We start from the raw sequence: 14,721 nt of genomic DNA on the forward strand, positions 1-14,721 counted from the left end.
GGTGTTGGTTTCGACTGCTGCTGGAGCATTCAGAATGCCTGCTATGTGGCCACTTTGGGTGTAGCGGAAGGCGCTATATACTGCTTCTGTTGGGGTGCAGGTAGGACAGGGCTGTGCGAGGTCAGCGTTTGAGCCAGTCCAGGCAGGGGGTCCACTGTGCTACAGCAGAGCTCAGTGGGGCCAGCCCAAGATCTGCCTTTTATCACATGGATGGTAACAGGAACGAGACCTCTCTGTCCATCCTCAGATCTGCAAGTTTGTTGAACAGCTTTCAAATAAAAAGACACAGAGTAAACTCCAGTTCCACATCAGTACCGTAAGAAAACATGAGTGTGCACTCTTCCGGCCACAGGACATTTTTTGAGACTGCTCAAAAGACTTCGTTTATTGTGGAGCGTCTTTGTATCCCTTAATCTTCTTATGTGTTTATAATACTTTGGAGAGACTGCAAACTGCCCCTGATTGCACTACAGGCACAGCGAGCAGTGCCAGATGGTAAGGCTTTTTTTTCCTGGTTTCCAAAGGGCCATCTCTCTAGCAGACACGTAGTGAGCCCCACCACAGATTGGAACCTATTGCAAATCAGAACCTTTTAGTCTTTCGAGATGCAAATGAATAATTGAAAACTGGCAGACGTTGTGTTTGGACACCTGCAGCCAAACGCAGTGCCGCTGAGAGGGAGGGCTCTGGAGGGGTTTCGAGGGGCAGGTGCTGCCGGCCCTGTCTCGTCATGGACATTTCTCAAATCCAATTCCAGCTCTCAATCCCAGGTGCTTATTTTATTTGGAAACTGAGATCAAGTGGATGGCTCAGGGAATGGAGTTTTGAAATACCAGATGAATGGAGGTGCCAAAGCCATTATCTCTCTCTCTCTGGAGGAGATGTCACCAGGGCTGTGCCCGCAGAGCGGATAAAGAGGAGTTTCCCTGGAGCGACAGCTTTCCGAGAGTATCTGCTTCTGCCTGGTGGATTACAGGCGGCGCTGAGCTCTGTGGCAGCCTGTTGACAAAGCAGTTCTTGCCCATATCAAGCCCGTCTGCTCTGACTGCTAAGTCTGTGTGAGCGCATCTCCGTTATACCCTGATCAACAGCGTCCACCTCGACCGGCTTCCACACAGAGCTCAGATCCTTTAAAAAAAAGACTGATTGCTTTTATCCAGGTGTCCGTCAGGTTCGGGTTTTGCTGTCTAGCTGCGAAACTGTTATGCAAGCCTTTAAGATGTATCGCTTTGGGAATATGACCAACTTGATTAGGACACGGTTTTATGAAAATAACAAAAGTAGCTTGTGAAGAAAATCTCTGTGCCAGTGTTTGCAGAGCTTTCTCCTCTGCCTGCAGTGTACAGTGTGCCTGTTTCTGTTCGGCGTGTGTGGACAGTAGGAGAGATCTGTGTCTTCCTCTAATAGGGCCTCCAGGGCTTTCTCTTTGGTTATTAGCAATGCCTAAAATAAAAGAAATTAGTGTCTGTTCTTGCAATTGACAGAATGGCCTAAAAAAAAACAACCTATGGTAGAAAAAAACTTTTGGTCAGCTCTTGTCTCTGAATGAAATGCAAAAATAAAAGGCTGGATTCAAATGAGAACAATGCACAGGGAAGAAACTCAGATTCATAAAAGAGGTCTGAGACTACTGCCTCTGTGAAAAGAGGGGGGACCGTCCCGTCCCAGGCAGCAGACAGCCTCCCCCTGTCCCCCAGCAGCAATGCTGAGGACATTATCTCCCAGACTAAACTGCACTGGTTGTTGCATTATGCATGGGGCATTGTCACAGTATCCCAGTATTGTCCATAAAAGCATTCCATTCGGTTGGAGCAGGACCACGGAGGGTCACATGCTAGTTGAATAACAGGAGCAGCCCGTGTGGGTTTGTGGTAGTGCTTTGCTGTGCTAGAAATTCAGTGTTAAAAGCTGTAGTCGAACATTGGGCATATTGAGAGGCATATATAGGCTTGGACACATTCTGTTAAGATCTATAGAATGCAAAAAAGTGTGAAAAATTGCCTTTGCTCCTGATGGAGCCGGATCGTTTCCTTTCTAGCAGAGACCTTGAGCTGGTCGGGCTGCAGATTTTCTCTTGCAGCCCCTTGCTCGCCTGTGTGACTGTGGGACTGTGGTGCGATCACAGGGCTCTGGCCCAGAGCACACGCAGAGGTGCTTGCAGAGCCAGAGTAGCTTCCAAGCAGGAGCAGCTGGGAAGATGGTAACAGTTAAGACGGGTTGTTTTGCTCTGGCTACCATCAGCCGCAGGGGAAAAGGGGGAAAAACCCCACCACACTGTGATGGTAATTCTCGCTTGCGGGAGACTTCTCAATCTTGTTTCATCCGGCTGTTTGTGACACATGCCTTAGTTAGAGCAGGCACGAAGTCGAGAGAGAGTGTGGATAATGAGAAGTGATTACATAACACTGCGACATGGGCTCCTCGGAATCCCTGCACAGCATGCTGATTAATCTGTGTGCAGGAAACAGAGTGAAATTATTCTGTAATATTCCTCTCAAGAATGTAGAAAATGAAAAAAAAAATACTGCCTAGTTCTTCTTATGGTATGCTTTTTAGAAAAATAAACAATAGCTCCCTTGGCTTACTGTCATTAGACTTTTCTGCTTCTGTGCATAGTGACACTGAAGCAGGTATAATTGAATATATTTCTCGGGTATATCTGTATTTGTGTGAGGATCACATGTTTCTTTTTAATGATGGGGTTTTTGGCCAGGAATAGCCAGGAATAGGTGGCTGGCAGGCAACGGGGGAAGCAGAAAACCCATGAGAGTTCGGCTCATCTTGGGTTGTGGTGAGGACCTCTATAACCTCGGCCCTCTGCTCCTCCCCTCTGCAGGATGTATGACAACATGTCAACGATGGTGTGCGTGAAGGAGGACCCAGGAGAGAAGCTGTCCCAGGATGAGATCATCTCCAAGACCAAGCAGGTGATCCAGGGGCTTGAGGCCCTGAAGCACGAGCACCACTCCATCCTGGACAGCCTGCTGCAGACCCTGCAGTGCCTGAAGAAGGATGAGGAGAGCAGCCTGGTGGAGGAGAAGTCCCTCATGATCCGCAAGTCCCTGGAGATGCTGGAGCTGGGACTGAGCGAGGCGCAGGTCAGGCAGGGGGCAACCGGGAGGCTCGGGGGGGGGGTAAAATTACAAAGATCGCTGCTTTGTGGGCAACAGTGTGTAACAGTGTGTTATCCTAAGAGACTTTGAAGACATGTAAAGAGAACTTGGCTGGAAACAGCCCGATTCCTCACCTAGCTAGGGAATGAAGAACGTTTTCAGTGTCCACAGTTCCCAGTGTGGACGTTTGAAGCCTCCCCCTCTCTTCCCCCCTCTTTGCCTTGGCCCCCCCCTAGGTGATGATGGCGCTGTCCAGCCACCTGAGCGCGGTGGAGTCGGAGAAGCAGAAGCTGCGGGCCCAGGTGCGCCGGCTGTGCCAGGAGAACCAGTGGCTGCGGGACGAGCTGGCGGGCACCCAGCAGAAGCTGCAGCGCAGCGAGCAGAGCGTGGCCCAGCTAGAGGAGGAGAAGAAGCACCTGGAGTTCATGAACCAGCTGAAGAAGTACGACGAGGACGTCTCCCCTTCGGTGAGTCCTGGCAGGACTATCCTCAGGAGGGTTTTGGTGTTTCAGTGCGGTTTGCAAAACAATACTGCTGACTTAATCGCGGCTGATTTGCAGAGCTGCTTGTTTTGAGCAGCGAGAGAATTCAGGAGGTGGGGGGGTGGGTTGTTTGGAAGCACTTTGCAGGGGCATCTTGTCTCGTTCAATGATGAGAGAGGTCATGCTGACCCGCCCGGTAACATTTTTGTTGTTGTTGCTGTGCAGCACTTGAGATTTTGGCCAGTCATTGCCCAGTTGAGAGATTTTGGCCAAGTTGCTGTTCTTGCAGACATTTTGCTGACTTGGGGGTATACGTGACATTTTGCATCGGGGTGTTGAATAATGCATGTGTCTGGCAGGGTAGAGTAAAGATGAGGGCCGCATTTTGATTGTGTGGCTTCCTGCTCTCCCTGACTCTGCACTCTTGTCGCGCAGGAAGAGAAGGACTCGGACTCCACCAAAGAGCCGCTGGACGACCTGTTCCCCAATGACGAGGATGATCAGGGACCAGGAAGTAAATGTCCTTTCCGACGTTTTTAACCGATACGCCGTCTGTTGTGCTGTGCTGTGAGAGCAGGATTTGTTCTCCTAGGATTTAGGCTGGGGGAATTATCCAGAAGGGATAGTGGAACAGAGACCCCTGCTCACGTGGGAACTGGGAACTCTGGAGGGAGAGACCAACCGACTGGCTAAGCAGGGGACTCCAACCCTGATCCTGAACAACCCAGATCCTCCAGGCTGTAGTCCTCTCTTAGGTTTTCAAGAACAGAACCCCCACAGATGGCAAGATCCTCCTGTGATTGGTGTAGTTAAGTAATTAAAATCTGGTTTGGAATACAAAAAACGTTCCTCATGGCTGTCTAAAGCCAGAGTTTAAGATCCAGTGTGAGTGTCCTTCACTCACATCTGTGAAAGGGTTGGTTTCCAATGCTCAGTGTGGGGGAAGAAGAAACCACTCTGCACATGTTAGAGGGTTAGAAAAGCACTGATGAGCAGCCTCAGGTTTGAGACCATACAGCTCGTGACGGATTTTTTGAAGTGGTGCCTCAGAAGTAGAAACGTACTTGTGAATTTTTTACGAATCATCACATTTTGTAGGCCAGGGAGGCAGTAAGTGGCCGGGAAAACACTGGCTGAGATGAGCCACGTCTTTCTGGTTTTACAGCTTAAATACATGTTTCCATGGTGGTTAATGTTTTTGTGTCGAGTTTCGCAAAATTCCTCATGGGAGGACCCGCACCGAGGTGAACATCCTGATCTACCTTTGAATTGACCCACGGCTACTTAGCCTGGAGCTCGATCACAATGTACACTTATGCACAGGTTTGATTATAAGTGCTCTGGTGCTCCTTTAGTTCAGATATTCATGTATCCCCTGTGGAATGCTTGATAATTACCTGGCACTGGTCTTCAGATCAAAGTGATCAGCATTGCCGGCGGGAATCTCTCAGCTGCAGCAGGACCGCTCCATTTCCCCACCACATGAAAAGAGTATTGATCAAGAGTAGAACTGAGTGAGTGCACCGCTGGGTTTGCTTCCTGTGGAAGGAATCACACAAAGCCTTGTGCTGTGTCCTCTGTCCTGCGGGGGGCGCTGTTACCCCTGCAGAACATTTAATCTCTCCATGACTCTTCATCCCAGACCAGTCTGTTCGCTCCAGAACGCCAGGTCTCGACAAAGTAGGTTTTGCAGAGTCAAGTACTGAGGTGTATTGTAGGATCAGTCGTGCACCACCGAACCGTGAGAACTTCCTTTCTGTTTGCTTTTCAAGCTGCAGCAGTCAGATCACTTCTCACCTTTTCCTCCCATCAGGGCCTCATTTGGATTCCATTCCAGTTTGTCTTGGCCTTGCTTCTTTCAGGAAATAGTCCAGAAATAGCAATTATGTGTTTACATGCGGTAGAGTCTCTGGCGGGGGGGAGAGGAATCGCAAGCCCGGGTCTTTCTCTGCGTGCCTGACTGAGTGCCCGTCTGCGTGCTCTCTTGTGCCCGGTTGTTGAGTTGTCTGTGTGTTTGTGTCTGCAGCCCAGCAGCACAACAGCAGCGCGGCAGCAGCAGCCCAGCAGGGGGGCTACGAGATCCCGGCGCGCCTGCGCACCCTCCACAACCTGGTGATCCAGTACGCCTCCCAGGGCCGCTACGAGGTGGCCGTGCCGCTGTGCAAGCAGGCGCTGGAGGACCTGGAGAAGACCTCCGGCCACGACCACCCCGACGTGGCCACCATGCTCAACATCCTGGCCCTGGTGTACAGGTGAGAGCCCCCCGCCCCACAGCTCAACATCCTGGCCCTGGTGTACAGGTGAGAGTCCCCCGCCCCACGGCTCAACACCCTGGCCCTGGTGTACAGGTGAGAGTCCCCCGCCCCACGGCTCAACACCCTGGCCCTGGTGTAGAGGTGAGGGTTCAGTGTTCTGTGCACCTGTAACCGTTGCGGGATATCCATTTCTTTTTCATTTCATACGGCTTTGCTCCTTATTGTAAATACTGACGTGCATTGTCCAGAATCCAAACCGGGAAGGTAAGCTCCATCTTCCGCCTTCCTCAGCCGTGTGAGAGGTGCCCAGACCGGCCTGAGAGGGCTCTCTGGGGCTGTGTCAGGGTTCCTGGTGGGACAGGCAGTGCTGGCCCAGTCAGTGTGTTTGGATGGTTTGGAGACGTGCATGAATTCCCAAAGTGACATGAAGTGGAGACAGAACAACCAGTGCCTGACCATGGTTTTGGTATCTCGAGTATACCTTTGGTATTTGTTTTTGCTGGGATTAAACACAAATTGTTCTCTCACCTCTGTGTTTTTCTGTCCTTGGCTGTCTGCGCACAGCTGTCACTTTTTATTCATCTCCTCTGTTGTCGTGAATCCATCGATTGTTTCGCAAGACAAAAGTGTGTCATTTTAATGAAGAAAAGGGTTCTTCTGAGGGTAGGAGTTGCTCCGAGGGAAAATGAATAGCTTTTGCCATGTAAAGCTAAAACGTTTTTGCTACGTATCTGACCCCATCCGTGAAGCTCAGATGGTAACTTCTTTGCGAATGAAAATTCAGGAAGTAGAAATTCTAATGCCTGCCCTCCCCCCCCTTCCCGCCCGCACACCACAGAGACCAGAACAAATACAAAGATGCTGCTAACCTGCTGAACGATGCCTTGGCCATCCGGGAGAAGACTCTGGGAAGAGACCACCCAGCGGTACGTGTGCCGTTACCGGGTGCCTCTCCCGTTGCTGCCGCCTCTTGCCGGCTGACCGCGCTGGGAATGTCCTGACGACTGTGTCGAACCCCGCAGGCTTGACCTTCCCTGCAGGGTCGTCCCATGATGACGCAGGCGCAGAGGACAGACTCTGAGCAGCCTGGCCAGGTTACCTGCAGTTGTGCGAAATCGCAACCGACGAAGAGCAATCTTGCCTGCAGCTGAAATCATTTATGTGAAATTAATTGGTGATCTTCTAGTAATGTTTTTGTATTGCTTAAATTCCACAATGAATTTTGAATTGCTGCACAGTGTGATCTGCTGTCTGATTAATGTCAGGGAAGTGTATGTGCTCCTTCTGGTCTCTGAGCTCATCGCTCCTGGCTGTGCAGGGTGTGGGATTAGCAAGTGTTGGTGTAAGGTCTGTTAATTCCCCTGCTGATTGCTGTGCTGTGGGCTAACCAGGTGGCAGCGACGCTGAACAACCTGGCCGTGCTTTATGGGAAGAGAGGAAAGTATAAGGAAGCCGAGCCCCTGTGCAAGAGAGCTCTGGAGATCCGAGAGAAGGTGGGTCTGATATCTGCCTGCTTTCCTTTCCTGGGTTATTTGCTTTTGTTATTATCTTCATCACAGCCTTTTTTAAAAAAACTTTTCATCTTTAGACCGAAGTTTAGTTGACGGGGGATCGGAGACAGTCTAAAATGCTTGTCCTCAATAATCCTATGATGATAGAGTCTTCCGAGGCGCTGCAGGACTGTAGCGCACTAGAATGGTTCCAGGCCAGGCGTTTTTCACTGGCCGTGGAGCTTCACCGGTTCAGGAGGAGGAGCTGTCAATCTGTAAACCCATCTGCTCAGCCACTAGGGTTACGGCTCTCCGGTGATTTTGTGTTTCCGTCGAGTCTGGTTTTTTTAATGCCCATTCGGGAAGAGAAACAGGATTTTAAGAAACCGCCTCGCAACTTGTTTACTTTGTTATTAAAGGCAGCTAAAAAATATGGAAACAAGATTAGATAGGGTAAATACTGTATGGAGTGAAGTTCTTGCTCTTCTTGTGTTCGTAACCTACTTTCGCTATGTGTTTTGGATAACCAGAGTGTGGTTTCAAACCCCAGGCGTGTTTAGTCTTGCTGTGAAAGGCTTAAGGACTCTCTTAAGTAATAGTATCTGGTCTTTTCAGATTTGGTGTGATAAGGCTTTCAAAAGCCAGAAGGGATTTAAAACCAGGTTTGAGAGTTCTGCAAAGCTGAGCTTGGCGTTATTTACTGTTCCTTCAGAATGAGGAAGCTTTTCTGCTTTGTGCTACCTGTAACCCAGCCACAGCAGGACAGAACAGGGGAATTCACTACAGCCCCACTTAACTCGACCTTACTGAGGGTCTCCCACCCATGAGTGGATTACTCTGTCCAGTGTGTTCTATACATGATGCTGTGATAGACTGTGTTTCAGAGTCCTTGGAAGGTACTAAGTTAGAATCTGGGACTTATTTTTCCAGTCCCATTTTGCTTGTGTTTCTTGTCTCAGTTGCTTACACTGTGTTTGGCAGTGATTAACATCTGTGTTTGTACCATGGCATTATTCAGATGTTTTCTATTTAGTCGAGACTCATAACTCATAACCTGTCAGCTTTATGGATTGTGGCTGTTTTGCAGTACAGCTCTGGTCAAAACAGTCACATTATCAAAATTTAAAAAAAATAAAAGAAGAAGAAGACTGACTATATGGTGACAAAAATTAAAGCAGTCATCATGTGAAGTGATGTTTCTGATCACCAGGAGCCTTGTCTGTGAGCGAGGGTTTTAGTCTTTAAAGTTTTGCATTACTGTGGTCTCTGTGATACTGTGTCTTGTGTACCTGCTTAGTTCGTCGGTCTGATACTGATGCTGGGGAACATGAGGTCTGACCCAAGAGTGTCTCCACCCCTCCCCCCGCAGGTCCTGGGTAAAGACCACCCTGACGTGGCCAAGCAGCTGAATAACCTGGCGCTGCTGTGCCAGAACCAGAGCAAGTACGAGGAGGTGGAGTACTACTACCAGCGCGCCCTGGAGATCTACCAGACCAAGCTGGGCCCCGACGACCCCAACGTGGCCAAGACCAAGAACAACCTGGTGAGGGCCGGAGCACGGGCAAGACGAGAGAGGGGGGCACTCAGGCTTTAAAGGGGCTCCCTGGTTTCTCTTGCTGTCCAAGTTAGGGATCTATAGTCCTGCAGGGCCTACCACTGTTCCTTCCGGTTAGACTCTCAACAACATCAACGGCTCAATTATTGGAACACAATTAACACCTATTCTAGGTCATTGACTGCTTAAGGCTGCCTGTGAAACCCCACCTGTTTTACGCTACATGCAGTTTTCTAATTGGGTAAACAAGGCTTGCAGACTGCCTGAACTTGAACTTGAACTTTATTGCCATATGTAACCGGTACTGGTACAATGGAATTCTTACTCACAGAAAGTCTCTCGATTGTAAAAAACAAGACAAAGTGCAAACAGTGCATCAAGACAATGTACAAACAAACAAAAGACAATGTGCAAGTAAACATGTGGACAGTTTGAATGTAAACAATACAGACGTGTAAACAATGACTGGAGATGTGCAATAGATAAGAAATCATAAAGAGGTAGATGGTGATGGTGTAGGTGTGGTCCGAGGGGGATGGCTAAAAGTGTTCGCCAGTCTCACTGCTTGTGGATAGAAGCTGTTGGCAGTAAAGGTTGCCTTTTGAAGGTATCCAGTGGTGCTCTGTTATGGTAACACCTGTACAATGGAAAGCTTTCAGCACTGGGCATCATCCAGACTGGAATCCCATGATTACAAATAATTCTGAGTTTATAACTCTAATGTGTTCGCAACGCATTCTGAGCGCCTATCCAGCTCTGCAGTCGTGAAGCTCCAGAGCACGAAAAGTAAGTAACGGAAGTAAGCTGGTAAAGAACAGAAACCCTCCTTACAGAGAGGTTTGTGAGTCTCCAGCTCAAAGAGTACAGCTGCAGTACTGCCCCCGGGCAGCCTTCTGGCAGGGCTAGGCCTCTCCTGGTACCAGCAGAGCCTCCATCAGCCTTGGGATGAAGTGCTGACGCAGTGTGTCGCTGAGAGCTGCCAGCTGCGTAGACGACAGCTCAACATCAGTCCATGCAGCTTTTCTGGTGTATTTAACCTTAAAACCTCACAGGGCCAGTTTTTTGACATTTTGCGGTTTTGGATTAAGGCCTCAAACGTCTTAATAGCAGGTTATAACACGGTAGAATGAAGCCACTGATAGGGCCGTAGTTCAGTCAGCTTGCTTTTGCATTCAGGTTGTTTTTTCATTGAATTCACATTGTGCACTGGCTCTTCTCACAGGCATCCTGTTACCTAAAGCAGGGGAAGTACAAGCAGGCGGAAACGCTGTACAAAGAGATCCTCACTCGAGCCCACGAGAGGGAGTTCGGCTCAGTGGATGGTAAGATGCTTTATTACGAGAAGGGAAGAGCAGTCTGTAGAGAATATAATAAACGGTGTTGCATGGATGCAGAAGTTACATCTGTGTGTACGTGATGTATAATAATGGTAGTGATTTAAACAACTAACTGTAGTGTGAGACCTGTGCATTGTGAAACAGTGATGCAAAAATGTGGAATACATTTCTGTGGCTCTGCGTTACAAAATAGAGCTCAGCAGCACAGTTCATCAGAAGAGGATATGCTATGTGCACTAACTTCTGTAATGCCCTTGGGTGAATAATGTCTGTTTGCTTGTGTTCCGCATGGTCCTGTTTTTATTTGTATTAAATTTCCATTCTCCTTGGACCACAGTTTTCATGATAGGTTTGTTTGAAAAGTCCACCTGGCATTATAAGCCCCCCGTAGCAATAACAGCTTTAGAAAACTGCTTCAGAGGCTCCCGAATAGCAAACGGCGCTTTTCCTGTCCGCGAGGAGGAGATGTCACTGACAGGGGCCTTAGGCTACGTGTGAGAGGCATGCTTTGTGAGGAGCTGTGAAAATGTGCTGTTTGTGTTTGCAGACGAGAACAAGCCCATATGGATGCATGCAGAGGAGAGAGAGGAGCAGAGTAAGGTAGGTGTGCTGTGTGGTTCTCCAAATAGGCCAGTTCCAGTCTCCTGGGGTGTACAGAAGCCATCTTCTTTTGGAGATACTGCAGTTTGCAGTGCTTCTGGAAATAAGTAAATCCTGTCGTTGTGTTATGCGGCTGTATAGCAGTGATTCGCTGTCCGCTTTTTACAGCTTTAAGGACATCTTTCAGGGGATGTTTTGTGCAAAATGTTCCTCACATCATTCCTGGTTCAAACTTTACTTAGAATAGTAATGAGCTAAAGTACACTAAGTTGTTCCTTCCGTTGAACACAGCTACACCTTCAAGGCTTGGTGTGCCGTCACTAGTGGCTTGCAGTGAGCCGGGGAAAAATGGGCACGTGATTCCGGTTTCTAGGAAAAGCTGTGAACTCTGGACATGGCACAACTGCCGGTTTTCCGTGTCAGATAGATTTTAAGCCGGCGAGTGTTCAAGCTTCGGAATTGTACTTCGGAGCATTCTGATTTACCGCCTCGCGGGCTTCAGGCTGAGCCCTGGTTTAGTCCTGGCTCTGCCTTCCCTCCAAACCCTCGCCTGTCCTGATGATGCTGTGAATGCTGGAAGAAGTAAACAGCAGCCGTTTTGTTTCCCAGGGAAAGCAGAAGGATGGGGCTTCCTTTGGGGAGTATGGCGGCTGGTACAAGGCATGCAAAGTGGACAGGTCAGTGTTCTGAAGCAGCTGTGTCTTTTATACAGGTAAAGCCCTGGAATACTTTACCAGTTACAAACACCAACAATATTCTGGGTGGAGTCATCATTTCTCTTATTTTTGTTGCAGTAAAAAATGCAATTGGCAATCGGCTAATGTTAAGTCTCCGCTCATATTTTATGGAATAAAGGATTCAGGATGAGAAGTTACAGAACAGCTGGATGAAGTTTCTCCTACAATATTTTACACTTTTTTCCCTCACAATGGCATGTCTGGTTGTTGCCCTCCAGGAAATAATTCAGTGCTAGAGAGGAGAAGGTGCTTGCCTCTTTTTTTTTTTCCTGCTGTGATGAAAGAAACGGACTGATTTATTTGGTAAAAATATGTTTAAAACCCCCTCCATGTAAACAGACAGCAGGTTACATGCTGGCGGTTGCGGGGTGAATTCTGCTCTGCTCTTTGTCCACTTTGACCTCTCTCTCACCCAGCCCGACCGTGACGACCACCCTGAAGAACCTGGGGGCGCTGTACAAACGCCAGGGCAAGTATGAAGCGGCAGAAACGTTGGAGGAAGCGGCCATGCGCTCTCGAAAGCAGGCACGTCCAGTACGATATGTCGGCGCTCCACGGCTCTCTGGGTCGTTAGGCCCAGTGATGCCTTCCTGTGATAGGATGATTTCTTTCTGCTTAAGATTAGGGGAAATTCTTTAAGCTTTAGATTCTGGGAATTTCATTTTAACTTGAGAAAAAAAAAATGAGCAAGACGATTAAAAAGCACTTGTTTTAATTGAGAGGTATGCCAAAGGGATAGCCGCGCAAACTGGAGAATAAGAAACGATGCGTTCTGGGAAGCTGCTGTATGGCCTAGAGCTAATTGTCTTCACGTTTCTCAGTTCAGTCAGGACCGTGGCAGTGAGAAGCACAGTTTTTCTCCACACAGCCGAGCAGCAGATATACTTGACTGCCTCTGTATTAAAAATGCATTTAGATTTGTGGTATCTAAGAGTCTGGACTGTAAAATTGACAAACCAGGCGCCACATGTAACCATAAAGGTAGTGCCAGTGTTTTATGGCCTGAGACGGTGATTTCAGAAGAGATTAAGATCTAATTTTGGAAGAACAAATCCTGTTTTTTTAGTGACAGGAGAATATTCAGCCACACCATGGGTGATAGTTTGTTTCTTGTTGAGCATCACGTGAAAGTCCCGATGAATGCCGGACAGTGTAGTCGCAGAATAGTGCAGAAAACAGCCATGTGTGCCAGCCTCTTCTCTGTTATCTTGCACAAAAAGCAGTGTGCTTTTCTTAGGCCTCTTAGGATCTGCACAGCAAGCCTGAGACTCAAACCAGGCCTTAATTCTGTCACAACAGCAAGCAGCATTCCTCCCTTGCACACTGGGATAAGATGGCACAGACGTAAATGAGCTGGAAAAGCAGGACGAGTGTGGGAGCACAGTAGGAGCCAGTGCAGTGCAGTCACTGCAGGAATCTTTGCTGTCGCTAATTGAGCAGAGCTGCTCCTGCACTCTTCAAGAGATAACCCCTCCGGTTCCAGCAATTCATTCTCCTCCAAACCAGCGGGGCCCCTGCTTGTTTCCTCCTTTTCCCAGAATCCATAGCTTTCACTGTACCGATTGCTGCACAAATGTGTGAATTTACTTTTCGCTCAAAGCTGTTTGTTGCCGTTAATCCTTCATGTGCGAGTGCTACTGGGCAAATCTGAGACTTTGAACGCCTGAATCAAACTGACCGCCAACACATCCTCTGTGATGTTATAATTCTCCTCCCTGCACAGTTGCTTTACTGCAGCTATCTATAACAACAGAAGACGCAGACAAAGTCACAGCCGAAGCTCTTGACGGCCCTCGGCGCTTAGATCTGGCAGTGGAGTCCTGACGGCGGTCTTCGCAGGGTCGCTGCGGGGCACAAACGTGCCCGTGGCCTCATGCGCCTGTGCCTGCCTGCCTGTGTTTAGGGCCTGGACACTGCGCAGAAGCAGCGCGTGGCCGAGGTGCTGAACGACCCCGAGTCGCTGGAGAAGCAGCGCAGCCGCGAGAGCCTGAACTCGGAGGTGGTGAAGTACGAGAGCGGGCCGGACGGGGGCGAGGAAGTGAGTATGAGCGTTGAGTGGAACGGGGTAAGTACAGTACACACAGCCCAGTCGCCCGCAGCGGCCCTCCTTCAGGGCAGACCCGCTGTATCCTCTCCACTCCTGCACAAACCACGCCTAGACAACAGACAACATAATCTGTCAACCCAGTCCTTGAACCCGAGCACAACCTGTCCTGCAGGAAGAAAAAAAGCCTTTTGGTTTTAACAAATATATTGACCGAGCGATTTGAGGCCAGGATCTGTGGTTTCCGCGGTGTGGGCAGGATATGGCACTGTAGCAGGTGGGTTGGGACAGTGCAGTTTATTTTTAACTTGCCTGTCGGATCCCTGCTCCCGTTTAACCAGGGGCACATCGTGTGTTGTGGGTGACTTCGCGTGAAGGAACTGTGCCGAGGGCAGCCGTAGCTGTGCGTGTGTGAGCTTGAGAGCAGGTTAGCTCCAGTACAAGAGCTGACACGTTCCTTTCTGTGTAGATCAGCGCGTACCTGCCAGAGTCTGGTAACACTCTAATGCTGATTGACTGTCCAGGTGTAGGGTCACTAACATCTCTAACAGCAGCTGCAGCATGTAGCAGTATCATCACTCAGTAACACTGGGGCACTAAAGGGCCTCTTCTCTGCTCTGTTTATTTGTTTTGGTGCATTTTTTTATTTGTCTTTCAACTTGATTTCTTGAGCCTAAATAGTGTTCAAAATGTTACGTTCCAAATACTGGGTCTTGTGACATGACGTTTAAGGCGATGCTGTTTTTCTTTGAGAGCTGTTTTTGAAGACGGTGATGGAGATGGATTGACCCTGCTATCCTGGATAGTTGTCCTATGCTTTGGATCGAAAACAGACGTACAGTTCGCTCGTCTTGTTCTTTCGCACACCAGGAGTATCGGCCGTGCAGTGGAATTGTCAGAAAGGGTTGATCTGTCATCTCGTTTCCTGATGTTGTGTTATTTGGCAGCCACAGCCGGCATCCTTGATCTGTGCCGCGGCTCTAAGTAGCATCTGGAGTAAACATACACTGAGATCACTGCCACAGGGGCGGCAGACCTCTGTCATGTTTCGGCTTATACCAAAGTATAAATAAGTGTAGTGGAGGCTGCTGTCAGAGCACGTGCTCAG

At 48.9% G+C, this 14,721-nt stretch overlaps 1 protein-coding gene across 7 annotated transcripts in view; it reads left to right on the plus strand.

Moving 5' to 3' along the window:
- The window catches only part of klc1a (kinesin light chain 1a), a 37,908-nt gene that overhangs the window by 7,821 nt on the left and 15,366 nt on the right, over positions 1-14,721 (plus strand). For 5 of the 7 annotated variants that reach the window (XM_069193126.1, XM_069193122.1, XM_069193125.1 and 2 more), the window contains exons 2-13: positions 2,837-3,098; positions 3,350-3,580; positions 4,031-4,109; positions 5,622-5,847; positions 6,689-6,776; positions 7,242-7,343; positions 8,710-8,883; positions 10,118-10,217; positions 10,780-10,832; positions 11,442-11,509; positions 11,986-12,094; positions 13,473-13,634. In XM_069193126.1, the coding sequence (XP_069049227.1) occupies positions 2,838-3,098; positions 3,350-3,580; positions 4,031-4,109; positions 5,622-5,847; positions 6,689-6,776; positions 7,242-7,343; positions 8,710-8,883; positions 10,118-10,217; positions 10,780-10,832; positions 11,442-11,509; positions 11,986-12,094; positions 13,473-13,634 (1,653 nt within the window). In that variant the 5' untranslated portion in view covers position 2,837. The remainder of the gene's footprint in view (positions 1-2,836; positions 3,099-3,349; positions 3,581-4,030; positions 4,110-5,621; positions 5,848-6,688; positions 6,777-7,241; positions 7,344-8,709; positions 8,884-10,117; positions 10,218-10,779; positions 10,833-11,441; positions 11,510-11,985; positions 12,095-13,472; positions 13,635-14,721) is intronic. The other 2 variants (XM_069193124.1, XM_069193129.1) reach the window with 1 other exon arrangement.

The sequence above is a fragment of the Lepisosteus oculatus genome, chromosome 8 (genome assembly GCF_040954835.1).
Source record: "Lepisosteus oculatus isolate fLepOcu1 chromosome 8, fLepOcu1.hap2, whole genome shotgun sequence".
Classification (NCBI taxonomy): domain Eukaryota; kingdom Metazoa; phylum Chordata; class Actinopteri; order Semionotiformes; family Lepisosteidae; genus Lepisosteus; species Lepisosteus oculatus.